The sequence below is a fragment of the Pagrus pagrus genome (genome assembly GCF_965226575.1).
Source record: "Pagrus pagrus genome assembly, chromosome: 6".
NCBI classification, from domain to species: domain Eukaryota; kingdom Metazoa; phylum Chordata; class Actinopteri; order Spariformes; family Sparidae; genus Pagrus; species Pagrus pagrus.
In genome coordinates this window covers 24,714,538-24,732,504 of record NC_140190.1, presented here as the reverse complement: position 1 = coordinate 24,732,504, position 17,967 = coordinate 24,714,538, and the positions used below count along the sequence as shown (strand labels likewise).

Below are 17,967 nucleotides of genomic sequence, written 5' to 3'. Positions count from 1 at the left end.
GCAATACCCCTGGGTTATTTTGTGCTAACAAGACCTGGCCCCTGTCTAAATGAATAAGGAGAGAGCCAGAACTTCACTTTTAATGGTCACCTGGACATAAAAACTACATGTATAGAATCACTAATCAAATCTGATAAAAACTGCTTGAAAAGTTCAGTTCATTTTTTTCTGGAATTTAAAGCTAAATGCAAAAAATCTTCATGTAGATTATTGTAGAATCAAGGAAATAAGTCAAGTTCGCTGGCATTGGTTCCATCTACCCAGGGTGCAAATGATATCAGGTAGACCAGAAACATGTAACCTGAGCCCATATGAAAATTTGCAGCGATTTGCATTGCAGCCAATTGTACACATTGATGCACCGTAGGGTGGTGACTGCTATGCAAACATTTCATCAAGTTCTTTGCTGCGCTTGCACAGAGCACCTCGTGGACTGTGTGCTTGTGACTGCTGAGGGTGATTTTGGGTTTGGATCTCTGCTCCTGCTGCGCTGCTTTGCTGCATCATCTGTCTCTGCTCTACTGGAAGTGAACCAAACATCTGGAGAAGGCAAGCAAAGGATGACAAAAAGAAATTACAGGGATAAATTAAGATGTGGTGATAGAGAATCTCATCACATGAACCTCATTTCAACATGAAAAGAAAAAGGTCAGAGAGGGAGAGTGGTAATGGCACCTCATCATGAGAATATAAACAGACTCCAGCCATGAAACAGAGCCTGGATTAAGAGAAGATAAAGAGAACAGAAGAGGAGAGGAATCAAAATAACTTGTTGAACTTATTGAGTTATTTGACCTTTGCCAGAGCAGATAGGTTTTTTTTAAAGTAGTTTACATGATGTTAGACTCTGAGAATGTGTTTTAGAGAGAAAGAAAAGAAATGTCTGCACTTGTGTGTATTTATGCCTGTCTGCTCTCGATGTGTGAGTGTGCATGTTTTTCTGAGGAGCTCTCCTGGCAGGCATTTGATAGGCCAGTGATCTGTGCTGTGCATGGTTTGAGCCACCTGTCACACACACACACACACACACACACACACACACACACACACGGAAAGCTTGGCTCTGACAAAATATTGAAAAACCGTGTCTTTTGGATCTGTTACATATGAATTGCTATAATTTCCAATGAATATGTAACAAAATGTTAAACTATGTGTTGTGCTGCGACCGTTCTAAATGCTTTTGACAGCAGTAGCTTTTTTTTCCATCCAAGTGTGTTTAACACCTGAAGGGAAACTTGGAAATGGAGTTAGTGGAAAAATTTCAATCTCTACAGATTCCTTTCTTTGCACCCAAGAAGTACAGTACAGATATAGTTTGTGTTTATGCACCGTTTTCGCACCATGCAACAAATATCGAAATTCAGGTTTTGTAAATATATGCGCCTAGGCAGGATTTTGTTCTACTTCACTGACTACAACATATGACACTGCTCTTACAAGTGTCGGCTCACTGCGGGTGTATCCACACCTCGTTGTTTTGGAGAGGTTGTTTCAAAACTGGGAGCGTTTCCCCCCAGAGATCAGTTCGTTTGGGCATAAGCAGCCCGAGATAGCCAAGAAAAGGTGGTCTTACTCTGCTTCCATGTGGACTCCAAATGAATCAGCCAGGAATTTATAATGGCATATATGAGATTTTAGCACAATTTCAAAAGCTGAACTACTAATAAATCCATCTGCTGGCTGTGGGATCTGTTCATGAAGCGTTATAATAATTGATCTGCATTAGCCAGGTATATTGTGGGTATTTCCTCAACTGGCCATGGGAGATAGTTTAAGTAAATCTAAAATAAAAACCATATTAGCAACAGCATTCATTCTTTTTGTACTGCAAAGCTAAGGCTTCTGTCTTCTGCCTGTCTCATCACGTTCAACGTGTGTGATGACATGATAGGTGATGGTGAAGAAAAGATGCTCAGCCAAGCAGGTTTTGGAGTTTTTGTTGAAATGGTGAATCAACTTCTTCAGCTGCTCGTAAAAAATGAGAATAGCTCACAAACTAAAATGTGTTCAGAGTTCAAAAGAGTTATGGAGTGTTAGGAAATATTTTATTTGTTTATGTCTTTATCTTATAAAATTTGAATTGTTACGGTTTATTGATTGTTGTACAGATTTTGGAGACATGAAGCATTAGAAGATACTCCAAGAAATGACCTCACTATTAGCAAAAGTACTGCTGCATTCCATTGTGCTCGAATCTTGGAAAAAATACCTCCAAAATGGAAAAGTACAATGGAACGGTCACTCAAGTTGGAATTCCAAGTCGGAACTCGGGCAAGATCCTCGGGAATACCGACTCGGAAATGCCAACCTCAAACTTCCATTGGAGCTGAGCATACCCATGTAGGGACTGGCAGACTATTTCTATAACAGAGTTCAAAGGGTTAAAGTGCTGCACAAAGTTGTGTCTTGTGTGTTTTGATCACCAAAACTGTCCGATCAAAGAGTTATCTGTTTACTCTTCTTGTTTTGTTTGTAAAAGGTCCATATGAACAGGAACCGGACCAGAACTAATATGGAACAACATATCATTTTGTCCCTCTTTCTGGACCAGATGAACCAAACTACAGGTGTAAATCACTCATATTAGCACAGTGCCGGTAGTGCTGTTGTTATTGTGTAGCTATAATCATTTTGAACCATTCAGTTGTGTTAGGTGTGGGAGTTGCATTCAGCTTGCTGGCAGACCTCAGCTTCATCCTCTGTTCTCTCTCTCTGTAGCATATATCTCTCTACCAGTAGGTCAAGGACGCAGTTACTGCCGGTAAGGAGGCCATGCCAAGTGTGTCCGTCCCATAATCCCCCTCTTCCTCCATCCCTCTCTATCACACTCCCACACAATTGAAATGATAGCCCAGTGTTTCTCTTTCCCCCAGTGGCTCTGTTTGTGTTTGTTAGCCATCTCATTTATGACTGCAGGACAAAAGAAGAGTGTGTGTGTATATTTGTGTCTATGTGTGTGCGTTTGTAATGAATGAGCAGGTGTCAGAGTAAACACATTTTTCTCCCCTCTCTTTCTTCTTTGCCTGTTGAGAAAAATGTTTTTTCTTTCTCCCCTTACATTTACATTACATTACCTTGTACACTTTAGACTTAATTGAATATTAATCACAACAGAGTGACTTAATAGAGTGCAACAACACCTGAAATGGCTAACTGGTCATCTGCCAGATGACAGATGGAAAAGGTCAAAACAACACAGACCATAAGATCTTAATTTGCAGGGGATTGTCAGTAGAAGCTGTGAAAGAAAGGGCTACAGTACAAACGCAGGGATGAGATTTCGATTTGATTTGAAATTAAAGTAATCCAACACTTGTGACACGCAACTAATCTGTATTGGGAAATTCACTGTCATTGATTTCGCCTCCTGGGACATTTTAAATAGTTAGATACAGACAACCTGCTGAAGATTCCCCCCCCCCGCATCAGTTTTCTGTGCAGAGGTAAATGGATGTCATCACTTTGAACAAAGGCCTCTTTGACTGTTTACCTAAACTGCTGTCCCGAAATCGGCATGTCATTTGAAATAATGGAAACAAAAGTGATAAACTTGCTGCTTTTCAGGAGCATTTATGTGAGGCAAGACAAAAATTTGAAAAACATTTTTTTTCTTCCATTAAAAACGCTTCTCCCAACACAAAGTTTTTGTGATTTTACATTTATTCATTTGGCAGACACTGTTTCTGTTTCAAAACGAACTCCGAGCCAAAAGCAAGCGCTGCCAACTCACAGTACATCACCCATCAGCAGAGTGTTTATTTACTGCTGATAAAAATCTATCTGACGTGACTCAAATGGCACAAATGTTCATAGATGAGGTAATGTTTTAAAGATTTATTCACATTAAGTTTAATATTGTTCGCCAACTCCCCTATCCCAGAGGTCATGACGGGCAACCTTGATTGAACTTTCTGTGGTTTGAACATTGTTGGTAACATTTGGGATAATGTAAGTACACAACTCAAGAAAACTATATATATATATATATATATATATATATATATAGTCCATCTTGGACCTGAGTCCAACCCTTGTCGGCCATCTTGTAGTCCCCTTTCATCAGTCATTTTGTTTATAGTCTTTCTTTGTCCATGCCGCATGGCACTTTGAACCCTAGCCACCATTTTGCTTTTGTTATTCCATACACACAGACAGACAGACAGACACACACACACACACACACACACACACACACACACACACACACACCTGTATTTAGTACATATTAGTTAGATTGTGTGTTTTCATTTTGTGCTAAATAAGATACTGTTGAACCTACATGCTGTCTATTTAATATTGTACAAGAGTGAATGTTGCCAACCTCTACTCTGTCAAGATCTCTGAAATCATTCAACCATTACTAGCTGTTATGTTAATTTTGGTTGTAGTTATTAAGTTAATTATTAATCAGAGTTACAAACGGATAGTCTAGGACCAATATGTATATTGGGTATTATTATTTATCATAATCATTAATTATTATTGATAGCCAAATTGAACCCAAATTCCCTATAAATGTTGCGTAAAAGCACAACACCTCTCATGAGTGTATAAAAGTTAAGCAGTGTTCAGAGCAAAGTGCTTCGTTATGTGGAGACGTGAGAAGCTGACAATCAGCTGATTTGGGTGGTGCTGAATTCATGTTCCTTCATGAGCCTATGAGCTCCTCTTACCAGGTGTCAGACCCTGCAGGCTGCTATCACATACCTTATCATGTCCATCCTCTCAGGGCAGTTTGCATTAATACTCTGCACGCACAGAAATCTGCCCCGGGCTTTCAGGCTGGTGGTTGGGTACTGACTGGACTTGCTGTAAATGTCAGCTTCTTAAACTGTTGCAACTTGCCGAGGGAACAGTACAGAACAGCATGCAACAAAATGACATGTTAAGTAACAAAACAGCTCGACACTGTAGGACATGCTGTAAAATGGTCTTGAATAGGAAACACAACTGCAGCTTGTCTTACTGCTTCTGTCCAGGTTCTGTATCTAATCACTGGCATGAAGTTCTCTTGAAGGTCACTCAACGTTTGTGGCAGCTATATTAATATCTGTATTGATAAGAGGCACAAAATGTAACTCTGCTATGTCAAATCAGGATCTTATGAACTTTCTTGATTTAGATTAAGAGTGCTCTGTTTGCTCTATCTTTGAATGTAAAGCTTAAGGTCTGTCACGCTGTCTTTTCACTGAGCCCCGTATTGAAAACACTTGCGAGCGTTACTTAGCTTATTACAGCAGTAGTAGTAATTAGAGAGCTGTTGAAACTGTGCAGTGGGAATCTCAATGAAACAGATCATTAAAACACGGAATGTAAAAGGAAATAGGGTGAAACAGACTGGAATATTATTAAAAGAAAAAAGGGTGCAGCATGGTGTGCTCAACTGGTAAATTGTGTGGCTGAGAAAAAGAAGCAGGACTGTTTGGACTCCTAAAAATAGACTTTAAATGTCTTGTAATGTGCCAGTGCTGTGAGATACTAACTTTCAGCTTGATTTAAGTCCAGACTTGAGCAGGGACGAGTGGTGGTGATAAAACACCACCAGAGAGAGGACTGACATGATTCAACCTTGTCTGAATGTCACTAAGTAGTCTGCAGTGTCAGTGTCTGTTTCCTGTCCAGCACAGCAGTAACTACCCTGGCAGCAGGAGCTACTTCAACAGCTTTTATTCACTAAAATTGCGTTCCTATTGTGTTTCTTGCCCTCCTCTCTTTTCCTTTCTTGCATATAGAAAATAAGGTTTTCCTTGAGTCTGTTACCTTAATGTTGATACAGGAGTGCAGCCTTCACCCCCCGACTCACACACTGTAGGCAGAGAAAGAGTGTGAGCAAAAAAAATAATACATTTAATACAGCAGAAACATGTGCACAGTGCATTAAGAGAATAGAAACATGACACTGAAACAGCAGGATACGCAAAAATAAAAGAAGGAGAGGATCTTTGTTCAGCCTAAATCATCACACACTCATACAGGCATGCTTTGATCTAAATAGTTTAATCCTTTTTTATTATTGTATTTGCCTTGTTGCTAAATTGCCCACAGTCTTGTATTATAATAGCATAAATGGTTTGGCATTATAATGTCTAGAAAAACCCTCACAACTTTGTTTCCACCCAAAGTAAACAATCTTTTCAGACTTTTTGACAGTCATTGAATCCTTAAAATTGTGTTTTCTTCAACAGGTGATATAATCTGCCAGTGTACCAGTGAGCATTTCAACTCATTTTCAGTAAATGAGCCTGGTTAAAGTGAAAATTGGCTCACCAGTCAGTCTTCATTTTCCTGTGAGATTTTGTGCCGGGTGGCAGACAACATTGCATGAAAGCGAAGTTTATAGGGAACCAATCTAAACGTATTCCATAGCCATTACTTTGTGCAAGCAGCGTTTACGTCATAAGTAAAGGCAGGGAAAAAATTGCCACTTTTAAGATTTCAAAATTCATTTATTTTCATTTGTTTTGATTGTAGTGCAGCAACCTGTCTTATCTCTTCAAAGAAACAGATTTCTATTGGAAGTTGGTTGAAATATTCTTCCTGCTCAGGCAAAATTTCTCCCTTCTGAGATAATAAGATGAAAACTCTGCTGCAGACAAGTGATGCAGATTTTGTTTTTGTTGTCTTGGCTTCAGGTGGTATCTTTTTCGTTCTCCCTTCAGACTTATCCTGCTTCCTCTCATGCACCAGGATCAAGAAGTCCTGAAGATATGAAGTAAAAATCCAAAACAACTCTTCCTTCTCTCTCTCTCTCTCTCTCTCTCTCTCCCTCTCTCCCTCCCTCTCCCCCCCTGAGCGATAACAGCTCGCTCTGCTCTGATTTTAAGGGCGAGCGAGCTGACCCTCTGTGTGGGCTGCCTTGCATGGCCTTCACTGATAAGGAACATGCCTGCTCATGTTGTACATGAGTGGGCTGGAAGGTGCTTAGAGAGATAGAAGAAGAGATGGATATACAGTACGTATTAAAAAATCTTCCTCTCCATAGTGGTCACACAGCAACTGAAGTGAGGAGGTTTTCCGTCTGTATTGAAATGATTTGATAATGGGACTGTAAATGTTTTTGTCCACTTGAACTCCTGAAAATGTCAGACCTGCTTTCACTGTCACGTAAATGGTGATTACTGTTTCACCGTGAGCCGGTGCGCTACAACAATGCACAGTGTGTTTCTTTGTTTTCATGTTTGAATGGAAACATAAAACATGTCCAGCATTAGCTGACAGGGTTTGAGAAACATTAGCTGACAAAACAGAATCCTGCATCCTCCCAAATGCCAATCAGGTCCTTAAAAGACTGTTTCCACCTTTTATTTTTCTTTTGTTCACATTCAGGCTCACTTATAAAGCCTGTCTATTTGCTTAAAACAAGCTTTTGAAAATGCAAATTTACCTTAATTTAGTTTATTTCAAAGGTTTTAATGGTGATGGACAGGAATAGGCCTGTCACGATAATCATGTTATTGACTTATCATACATATATTAGTGAGTTGACAACACTGAGGCCTCAAAAATGGGCAAGGATTTCAACACCAAACAGAGTTCAAGTAGTCCTTCTCCGGGAATATTTGAGTCTTAGAGACTTGTTTCGTGCATGCTGGTGACTTTAAAAAAAAGACAATAACAAAATATTAAGTACACTGCAACAGCATTTATGTTACATACTTCTAAATTTAGGCTACTCTTAATTCTCAGATAAATTCACCCCTCTTGAACTTAATTGATTTTCTGACATAAACTAATAATCATTAATTTTCATTCATTCATCCATCTTTTGCCGCTGCCCTATGTTTGTCAGCCTCTTGATGGTGACTGACGTTGGTGTGATGCCCGTTGTTGACCGAAAAATCGACGAGGCATATCTCCCTTTTCCTGTAGAATTTTCTGCAAGAGGCAGGAATTCTTCTTTCCAGATGTCTGATATTTGCTCGAGTATTTCTTTGTCCTCCCCACATATCTGTCCCTCTCACTCTCACCAAGGATGACAAGGCGCAACAGAACATCGGACTACAGGCTGTTTAGTGTCAGAAACACGCAGTGATAACTGAAAGGGGAAGAGAGGTCAATAAAAAACAGCCTCAGGGGAAAATTGGAACAGTTGGCAAGTATGTTGCCTGTTAACACATAAATATTTAAGTGCAGTTTTTATTAAGAGAGCCTGAGAGTACGTTTCATTTATTGAATTGGTTATGTGGTTTTACCTTATTTATCTCGTATTTATTTAGGATATTTTAACATTTTTGTAACATTGCAATTCTTAATTATTAAAATCTTAAAAATTAAAAGCTCATTGCTCCATGAAAGGCTGTACTTGCATTATTATTAAATATCATTAGCATTATATCAGTGTCATAAAAAGGTATTGAAATGACAATATAGTTCGTAGTGTTGTAAAAAAGTTCTCAAATGTTATACTTGAGTAAAAGTCAAGTTATTGTGTTAAAATATTACTACTGAATATATCACTAAAAGTGAAAGTCACCCAGATGAATAGTAGTTCAATAAAACTATCTGATATTAATTGTACTGAAGTATCAAAAGTAATGTTATGACAATAAATGCACTTGTACTTTCGTTAGTCAAAGGTACAAGTAAAAGTAAATGATACATATATACTGTATACTACAGATGGACTGACGGCCTGACGGATTCAGCATTTTTTTCTGATTATCAGAATATTAAATAAGAAAAATAAAATCATTTAAAAATGTGCTACTTTGGAGATCTGCAAAGTAACTAGTAACTTTAAGTTATCAAACATTTGTAGTGGAGTAAAGTACTATATATGCCTCCAAAATGTAGTGGAGTGGAAGTATGAAGTAGCAGAAAATGGAAATATTCAAGTAAAAAAAAATTGTACTTTAATACCTGAGTAAATATACTTAGTTACATTACATAACTGGTTTATTGTAATCATTTCTGGGGCCAAACACATCTAACAAAAGTAGTTGTCGTGACAGGCCCAGACAGGAACATAAAAGGAGAAAGGGTGGGAGGTAGTGGCAAAGACAAAGTAAAGGGGGAGAGAATGTCTGCACATCTATAGAAGAGTATTAGGGCCAGGGATGAGAAAAAAAACAGAGGAGGACATTTTTTTTTTTTAAACTTGAGTTGAAAGACAGTTTTGTGAATAAAGTGGAAATGTCAAGAATAAAGTCAACTCTCTGGTCCGTCAAATCCAGTTGGGGGAGTGACTGACGGCTATGCGAGCTGCCCGGGCCTCCGGTCTGTGAGTGTAACGTTCTGTGTTTAGTGTTACCATCTCTTCTCCACTTCTACACTGTGTTTATGAGCTAAAAGACAAATCATTTTGTTTGTTACTAAAGCAGATTATGAAGTACAGTTTCACCAGTACATCTACACAAGGCATTTTATTAGTTATATGTGCTGTTTGATGTAGTCCAAAGGTCGACTTTAATCTTCAAATATCAACTTTACTCTTGACATTTTTCTTGAGGTGTATAATGAAAAAAAAGGCCTGGCCCTAATACTTAGCACATCGTACGAACATGACCACTGTGCTTTATGCTGAAGTGATCTTTCCGCTGCCATGGAGTTTTGACCGTGGCTTGCAGGATGTTTGAGTGCTGTGGTTGTTTTGTGTTTCTTATCGGTGTTAACTCATATTGTTTAGTCGTTTCGCCTACACTCTGTTCCTGTTCGAACTGAAACTGTTCTTTGACTGGTTTCACTGCGACTGGATCCACAAGGTTGCTCATATCACAGGAGCTTATCTATAAAAAAAAACACTTGTTGCCAGACCAGTTTGTGCTGTCACTTACAGTACTTTGTGTGCAGGAGAGACTCTGGGTGGCTATGTAACAGAGAAAATGAATCAAGAAGGTACCAAGGCTAACAGAGTTATCAGTGTGCAGTTCATAACACATGCAGACAGGGTGCGAGGATCTTTTGCTGTGGTTCTGCAGGCCTTTTTCTTACTCGATTCCTGTCTCACTTCTTCATATACTGTCACTGAGACGATATAAAACATTTTCCAGGAGATTGAACTACACTCAACATTTAAGGATACATTTCAGATGTATTACTCTGAAATACAGCTGTGTGTGTGTGTGTGTGTGTGTGTGTGTGTGTGTGTGTGCGTGTGTGTGTGTGTGTGTGTGTGTGAGAGAGAGAGAGTGAATACTGTGTGGTGGGCTGCTGTGATTATAAACCTGTCAGGAGACCAAAAGCTTTTCATCTTGAAAATACACCTTTTTTGGAAAACATAATTACCCTTTAGAGACAAATTAATGCTATTGGGGGAGTCTGCCATCAAAGAGTTTATGGCGAGGGAAAAATAAGGTTTCATAATTGATGAGAAATCCTTTTATAAGATTTATCTCAATTCAGGTGACAGTGACTATTTGAATACCGAGGTTGTTATTGAAAGCAGTTGGCTAGTTCGTTATAATAACTCTTGCTGGCAGAAAAGTGCTGTCATGAAGCGGCATCATGAAAAGTCTAACTAACCCCCTGACCTTTACTACAGAGTTGTATTCACTGACCATACTGTATGTAAAAAGTGGTGCTGATTAAAAAGGCAATATGTAAGATATGTCTATGTATGAGATGTCTAACTACCGCGGCACTACTTTGCCGCAGTAGTTTCAGCTGGGAGATGCCAAAGCGGTCAACCTCTCTTCTCCGCAAAAAAACTCTCCTGTCCCAGCCTGCCATGTTTTCCTGTCCCTTGAGTCATGAGGTTACGATCTGGGCAGACTCCTGTCAGCTAATAGCGCTACTTAGCTCCAGGACTAACTGAGCTACTTGCTAACATCAGCTTGTTGCTAAAGCTAAAGATGGCTCCAGCAAAGACAAGTCCAGTATAGTGAGCAGCACTAAGTGATTATGCTCCCACCCTGTGCCTTCGATTTCTGGCTATTACTCACAAGATTACTTGACTGACTGCAAAGAACTGAACATTTTGAACAATCCAGAATAATCACATGAAAATACCAAAAAGCTCTGGTGATGTATTGTGAAATTGCCCAATTTTGAATTTGTTGACATTTTTAAAAACTTAAGACTCAATTTTTAACGTATCATAGATCAACTAAGGAAAAAAAAAAATTTAGACTCACAGCATATTTTTCGAATTTGAAACATCTGTGAACTTTTGGATTTTGTTTATCTCTGCTCAAGCTCAAGTCTCTCTTTTCTGTCTCTTTACAGGAAGTTCATGAAATTCTCAAAGAATATGAACTGAAGTACTGCTTTGTGGACCGCAACAAAGGCACAGGTAAGACTCTCACTTAACCACACACACAAACACACAGATGCTTGTACTCCTATACTTGTGAGGACTGCGACCAACATGCATTCACTAACCCTAACCTTTACCTTTACCATCACATCTAAACACCTAACCCCAACTCAAAACCTTATTCTGAACCTATAACTTGTTCAGTCTTCATCCTTAAACAGCCATTTGAAGAACAGAGGACCATTCAGAATGTCCTCAGGCTTTAAACTTGTGGTCCTCACAAAGATAGACATACAAGATCATATACACACGTGCACACACATGCAGCTTTGCTCAAATGAACATGTAAACCAAACCCTAAACATACAGTACATACATGTCATATCTGTCATCACACCTGTGTATTTATAGTTACATGGAACGTAGTGCAGTAGTGATATCCACAGTGTTGAAGGAGGGAGGGACGACTGGAACTTTGTATGGTTTTACATTTTGTACAAATAGTGTTGAGGTCAGACGGGTGGATGACCTGTGACTCTAGTTACTAAGGTCTGTCTCCATGTTCTCTTAGCAGAGTAATGGTGGTTATATGACTAGTTATGCAGGTTTAGGACAGTAAAAGGACGTCTGGCTGTTGAGTACCATTTTAAAAAAAATTGACTCTGAAATAACTCAAATAAATGCAATTCAACCTAAAGCTACATTGAGTAGACTTAGCTAAAACTAATACAATATAATACAACAGATAACAACTGACAGGGGTTTCCTCTATTCAGTTTGCTCTCATTGATATAATTGAGGCAAACAAAAAAACACATACCCCTGTCAGTGTAAGGCAATGCAATTCAACAGCAGCACAAACTGCAGCCTCCAAAATCACCATAAAGTTGAATCAACACCTCTTCTTCACCAAAAACTGAATATTATTAACTTCATGAAGGTTGTAGAGTTGTCGTGTTAGTCTGCATTACTTTGAGCCAGTTGTACGTAATATTGACACTAGCATGCAGAATGTTGTGTGCACCATTTCCCAAGTTTCCATCTCCATTTTTTATCCTCCTAAAAGTTTTTTGTTTCGGAATATTTACTTATAAACTCGGGGTAAATCCATCTACCTCCCCATAATGAGGGAGCAGTTTGCAGCAGTCTCCCAACAATGGCAGCACCCGTGGAAAAGGGGTAGGATTAATTTGTAGATGTCTTTTTCCCTTCTCGTTTTTTACTCGTGCCAAAGAGACATCATTTTGCTATGGTCAGCTAAATTCTTTATTAACTGGAAGTTTGAAATTTCAACTAAGAATTTCTGACCTGACGTTGGCTGGAATACAGAATAAGAATCGAGGGTGTTGTGTGACACAAATTTGTGATATTGAATAAAATGGTTGAATAAAAAAATCAACTTTATTTACTTGATTCTATTCAGACTTAAGTGAGGGATCCGCAAGTTAGAGATTTGAGTGTTTTTGGCTTGATGGTTTCTGCTGTGAGATGCACTTAAAACCAAGCTAGGTGGCTGGTAGAAGTGCACTAGCAGGAGGAGTCAGCGATGGGTTCAGTTCCAGTTTCTGTAAAATAAAGAAAAGTTTTTAAAGTTGCAATATGTAAGAATTTTAGTTTAAAAAATATTTTAAATGAACTAGAATTAACAACAGAATGTAAATAAATAACAGATTTCTATGTCTATGTATTGTTTTGTTTTTGTATCTACTGAAGTTAGCGTGCTAACTAGCAAGCCCGGGGCCTGAAAGCCTCCTCCTATTTGTTTGGAGAATGAGTTCAACAGGTGCCCAATTCTTACATATTGCACCTTTAATGATGGGTGCATAACTTTTAATGCCATTAAAATAATGGTTTTGCACACACTCAATCACAGACTCACATAGTTAATGTAATCTTATCCACTAAACACCTAAATAAGCTATGAACCATATTTTAGACACGTTTTAATGATAGTCTTTGTCATTAACTAAAGTCCTAGCTGTGTATAAATGTGAGTGTCTCATTTTGAAGGCTTTTCCACATTCTCACCTTCTGAGTACATCTGGTCCTCATAAGCCTGGAAACACAAGAAGACACACACGTACACACACACACACACACACAGACAGACCCCCTGCCCCTGGAGTGTGTCCCTTTCCAGGGAAATCTTACATAGTGTCTATATTTAGTCCGTTCAGTCAGCCAAGCACCTGAAACATAACGCTGTTAGAAAGTAGAGGGGAGCTGTAAACAGCTGAGATATCAAAGCACCAGCCTGTCCAAAAGGTTAATGGGGTTTCAGAGCCAGATGAAACACAGGCCTTCATCGGACCAGCAGCCACAGTAGCACAGTACTCGAGTAATTAGTCCACTATGGTGGTGTTGGGCTCTGATGTACTGAGTTGGGTGGAGTGGGATGAGAGTCCATTGTCAACCAGGTTGTTTAAGAAAAAGTTTAGTTACATTTGTTCCACATTTTCTTTTGTTTATCTTAATATGCTCTTTATTTATCTCTCAGTCGCTGTGGTTCTTCTCTAACACCACCATCTGTCGCTGGCTCGGTCTTTGTCGGTCTCTCCCTCTCACAGAACCCTCCTTTGTCTTTTTCCATCTCTCCTCTTCAGTGAAGTACCACTTGTTTCATTTCAAGGACTTATTTCAGTAGTTTTGACAGCATAATATGATAACGGCTGGGAGTCTCAATATGTGGTCTCTGAATTAAGATGGAGAATGTTTAAAGTGAAATTTACATCCGTCTTCAAAGAGTTTTGTTGAGGGCCTCGGTGAACACTCGATGGGAGGGGAGGTTTTTTCTTTTAAGTGGTTTTACCAGGTAATGTCGTCATGGACTGTATTGAGGAACCTGTTGAGATAGACTTTACAGCAGAGGAGTGGCTGTAGGAGGTTTTGTCTGCTCCAAGGCAAGAGCGGGGGCTTTCACAGTTTGTTAGCTTCACACTTGAGTTTGAAGCTGATCAGTGTTCAGGAAAGTGCAGATAGCTTGTGTTGATGAGAGGGTGATTGGGAATAACACAGAGAGATGCATCAATTCCATGAGTTTTCAGATCCAAAAGCTTGCTGTTCATGCTGAAACGCCAGAAATATCCAAATTTAGTGCAATTACTTCCTCCTCTTTTAAAATTGTGCATCACCACCATCCTGTGGTAGTGGGATTGAATAGATCAGACATGGACACTTAGCAGGATAATCTCCGGGGAAAACAGCTTTCTGAAATATAAGTATAACTTCTCAGATTTTGTTTGGTACCAATGTGTAGCAGTTAAACGCAGTTAAGGTAACAGTAACTTTCTGTTGCAGACTACTGTACACATAATGATTTTGATTGCTATCTATGGAAAGTCAGGTGAAATTTCATTTCTGGAGCTTCACAGCTGACCAGCATTGCAGCATTATCCTACACAACTGAAGTAGATGGGGACTGGTTTTAAACCTAAGAAAAGAAATAGCTCCATACAGCTCATCCGGCGTAATCCAAGTCTCCGGAAGCCCCAAGATCCCAAATTGATTTGAAATGATGTTATTTACACCCTTTTATAAGCTGAAATCTTCACTGTAGCTGCTAAGCTAAAAGCTTCAGCGCACATCCCGTCTGTAGTGGGTGCACAAACTGGTGTCGAGAGAGTAAAAAGCATCTTTTGTAATCAATCTTGGATCTCTTTGGGCTTCCAGAGACTTCGATTACACCGGACGAACTGTAGGGAGCCATTTGAGGTTTTTTCCTTATTATTTCCTTATGTTTTAAGACAAGTCCCCATCGAGTTCAGTTGTCTTTTTTAGAGATAGTTCAACATTTTGGAAAAAAATAACTTTCTTTCTTGCCAACAGTTACAGGAGAGGAAATGTACTATTCTCATGTATGGCCAGCAGCCAGTTATCTTAACTTAGCTTGACTTAAAATGGGGGAACAGCCTGAAGAGGTACCTCACAGTATCACTTATGAACATGTTATAGCTTGTTTATTTAAGTTGTACAGAAACGTAGGTGTTAAAACCTACTGGGTATCGACTGTCTCATCCAACTCTGGCAAAATACAAACAGGAGTATTTCCCAAAATGTTGAGCTGTTCCTTTAATGTTGCAGCTCTGTGTTAGGACCCAATTCTGAGTGTAAACCTGACCAGCATACTGTATGTCAGTGATGGCCAACAAAGTGTCATTGACAGCCAGCATGTTGCAGAACAATGAACTCACCTGCTGAGATGATTGAATGTTGGTTGGAATGAAAAACCTGCACATTATTAACACTCCATGGGGAAGTCTTGGCCAGCCTGACTGTATATCAACCATTATATGTCACCAACTGACCAAAGCTTGATTTGTGGGCTGCCATTTTTTTTTAAGTTAGGGTTCAAGTGAATAAAAAAATATGGTCGCGATTTTTGTAGTCGCTGTGTAGGATTTCCATGTCATGCAAATGGTGATTCTGGCAACACTTCTCTGAACAATCCTGTGTAGCACGGTCTAGCTGGAACGAGGTGATGCTAAAAACCAGATACTAGCCACAATTTTGAGACTTTTGAAAACCAAAAAAAAGAGCGAGTTGAGTCCAATCAGCATTGGAAACTGTGGAAACGGGGTGTGTGTGGTGGGGGATCCCGGGGCTGCTTCAGTTAGAGGTGTAGAAGATTGATTTCATGCTTCTGTAGCTTTGCACTTTGCGTGTTTCTATGTGTGTGTGTGCTGAAGGAGTGAATGTTTTGCCTTGATCCGGTAACCCCCCGGCTTGTCGCCTCTTCACTTTCCCCAAACACAGACCTCTATCCAACCTCAACTTCTTTGTTTGTCTTTGTGTTTGTACTCATGTATACATGCCTGTTTGTGTGTTTAATGTGTGTCATAGCAAATTTACAACAGTGTCTTTTTATGTGTGTGTGTGTGTGTGTGTGTGTGTGTGTGTGTGTGTGTCTGTGTGTGTGTGACACGCTGCGGTCAGCTTGAACTTGCCAGCCTTTGGATCAGTTTTCATGACAGCTGGATAACATCACCCCAACCAAGTGTTTACAGTCTGACTCACCCTCTCTTTCCTCTCTCCCTCCGTCTCTTTATCTCTTTCACCTTTTCTGCCTCTCCAGTCTCACAGCTTTAAAATGCAAGAGAAATTTACGTTTCTTTTTGTCACTGCCATCATGCAACAGTTGGAATATTTGCGGTGAAGCACTCCATACAGCTGTTTAAAGTGAATGAGCTGAAATATGTTACGACTTTAGAGCTCTTAAGAACTAGATCTTCGGCACTGTCGACACACGTTTTCCCATTCTTCAAGGAAAAAGATGCTGATATTGTATTTTTTGGATCAACAGTGTGTTTGTGTGTGTGACTTTCTGCATCTTCTTTTGATAATTTCCGTTAACGATGATCAGAATTTTGTAAAAACGTCAAAAGTAAAATACTAAGTTCCAAGATCAAATTGTTGAAAATGTTCTTTGATGTTTTCTTTTTTATTTCTCAAAGTAAAAGAAAGTACAACGATGACTGCATTCCTCCAATTCATTCTTTGTGTTGCTTTCGTGTCTTGATGGCCTCCTTGCGTCTCTCCCTTTCTGCTTCATCCTTGAGATTATTGATGTTATTTGTATGAAACCTTTTTTTGGCAAGGTGCTCGATCCCCTGTGAATCACAGTGTGTGTGCAGTTATGTGTCATCCTTTTCAATGAATTTTGAGTTTGTTTTGTTTCGGTTGGTGACGCTTTTTATTTCACTGTTAGGGGAGATCGCTGTTATTGTTGTAAATGCTAACCACAGAGCGGTGTTGCTGCTGTGCCCGTGAAACAGAAAATGTCTCCTGGGAAACATGTTTCAGAGCCTCTTTTGTCTGAATTGCTTTTGTGTAACATCAGTTTTTGAGTAAATTTAAAGTAGCTAAACAATGTAAAAATGTTAAGCATTCCTTCTCTCTCTTTTACAATGCACACATATTTACACACTCTTGAAGAGACAATGGCGGTCCAATATCAAACTCCATAGGCCTGTTTCACTCTGAATTTTAAAGGTGCAATATGTAAGAATTGGCCACCTCTTGAATACATGCATATATTGGTGGGAAGCATATCACCCGAGTAACTACTAGCTGCTACAAATTGTAGCTACTGTGAGCTAGTTAGCTCAGTTAGCCATGTAGCTAGCAATCCAGGCTGGGAGCTCTGAGTGGTATTACGAAGCTGCTTAGCATGCTAACTTTAGCAGAGCTCTCTTCAACGCAGTACGTAGATGTCTTTGATATGATGTCAAAACTCTTATTTCTTCACATTCTGTTGATAAGTTATTTATGTATTTTTCAAACTGAAATAACATTACATACTTGGATTTTGTACCTTTTTAAACTACCCATAACTGCTTAACCATGAGTTAAGCTCACCAGATCTAGGGTCCCTATCGATTATTAATGAAAATGTTGATAAACGCCTCAGCTCACAATGTTAAAGAAAGTGAGAAAGAAGTTCCTGGATTCGTCCCTTTTTCAGGATACACACTGAAAGTTAATGGGGTCAACTCTGGGCTGAGACGCATCCTCCATCCAAGTTTTGCAGCAATCTGTTCAGTAGTTTTTTGTAATACTGCTGACAAACCAACCAACAAATGGACACGGGCGAAAATATAACCTCCTTAGCAGAGGTAATTAGGAGTCATAATCATTGAGCGAACAAAAATATTCATTGATTTACTACTTTTTTACTCTGTATTCTAGTGCTGCTGTTTTTCAGAATACTTAGTCAAATATGTTTTTCTTATGATGTAACAAAATATGGACAGAAATGTATCATGTTTTATTAA

At 39.2% G+C, this 17,967-nt stretch overlaps 1 protein-coding gene across 1 annotated transcript in view; it reads left to right on the top strand.

Moving 5' to 3' along the window:
- raver2 (ribonucleoprotein, PTB-binding 2) overlaps window positions 1-17,967 on the top strand; it is a 92,721-nt gene that overhangs the window by 9,836 nt on the left and 64,918 nt on the right. Inside the window, exon 2 of the mRNA XM_084355296.1 lies at window positions 11,167-11,233. Within this exon, the coding sequence (XP_084211422.1) occupies window positions 11,167-11,233 (67 nt within the window). The remainder of the gene's footprint in view (window positions 1-11,166; window positions 11,234-17,967) is intronic.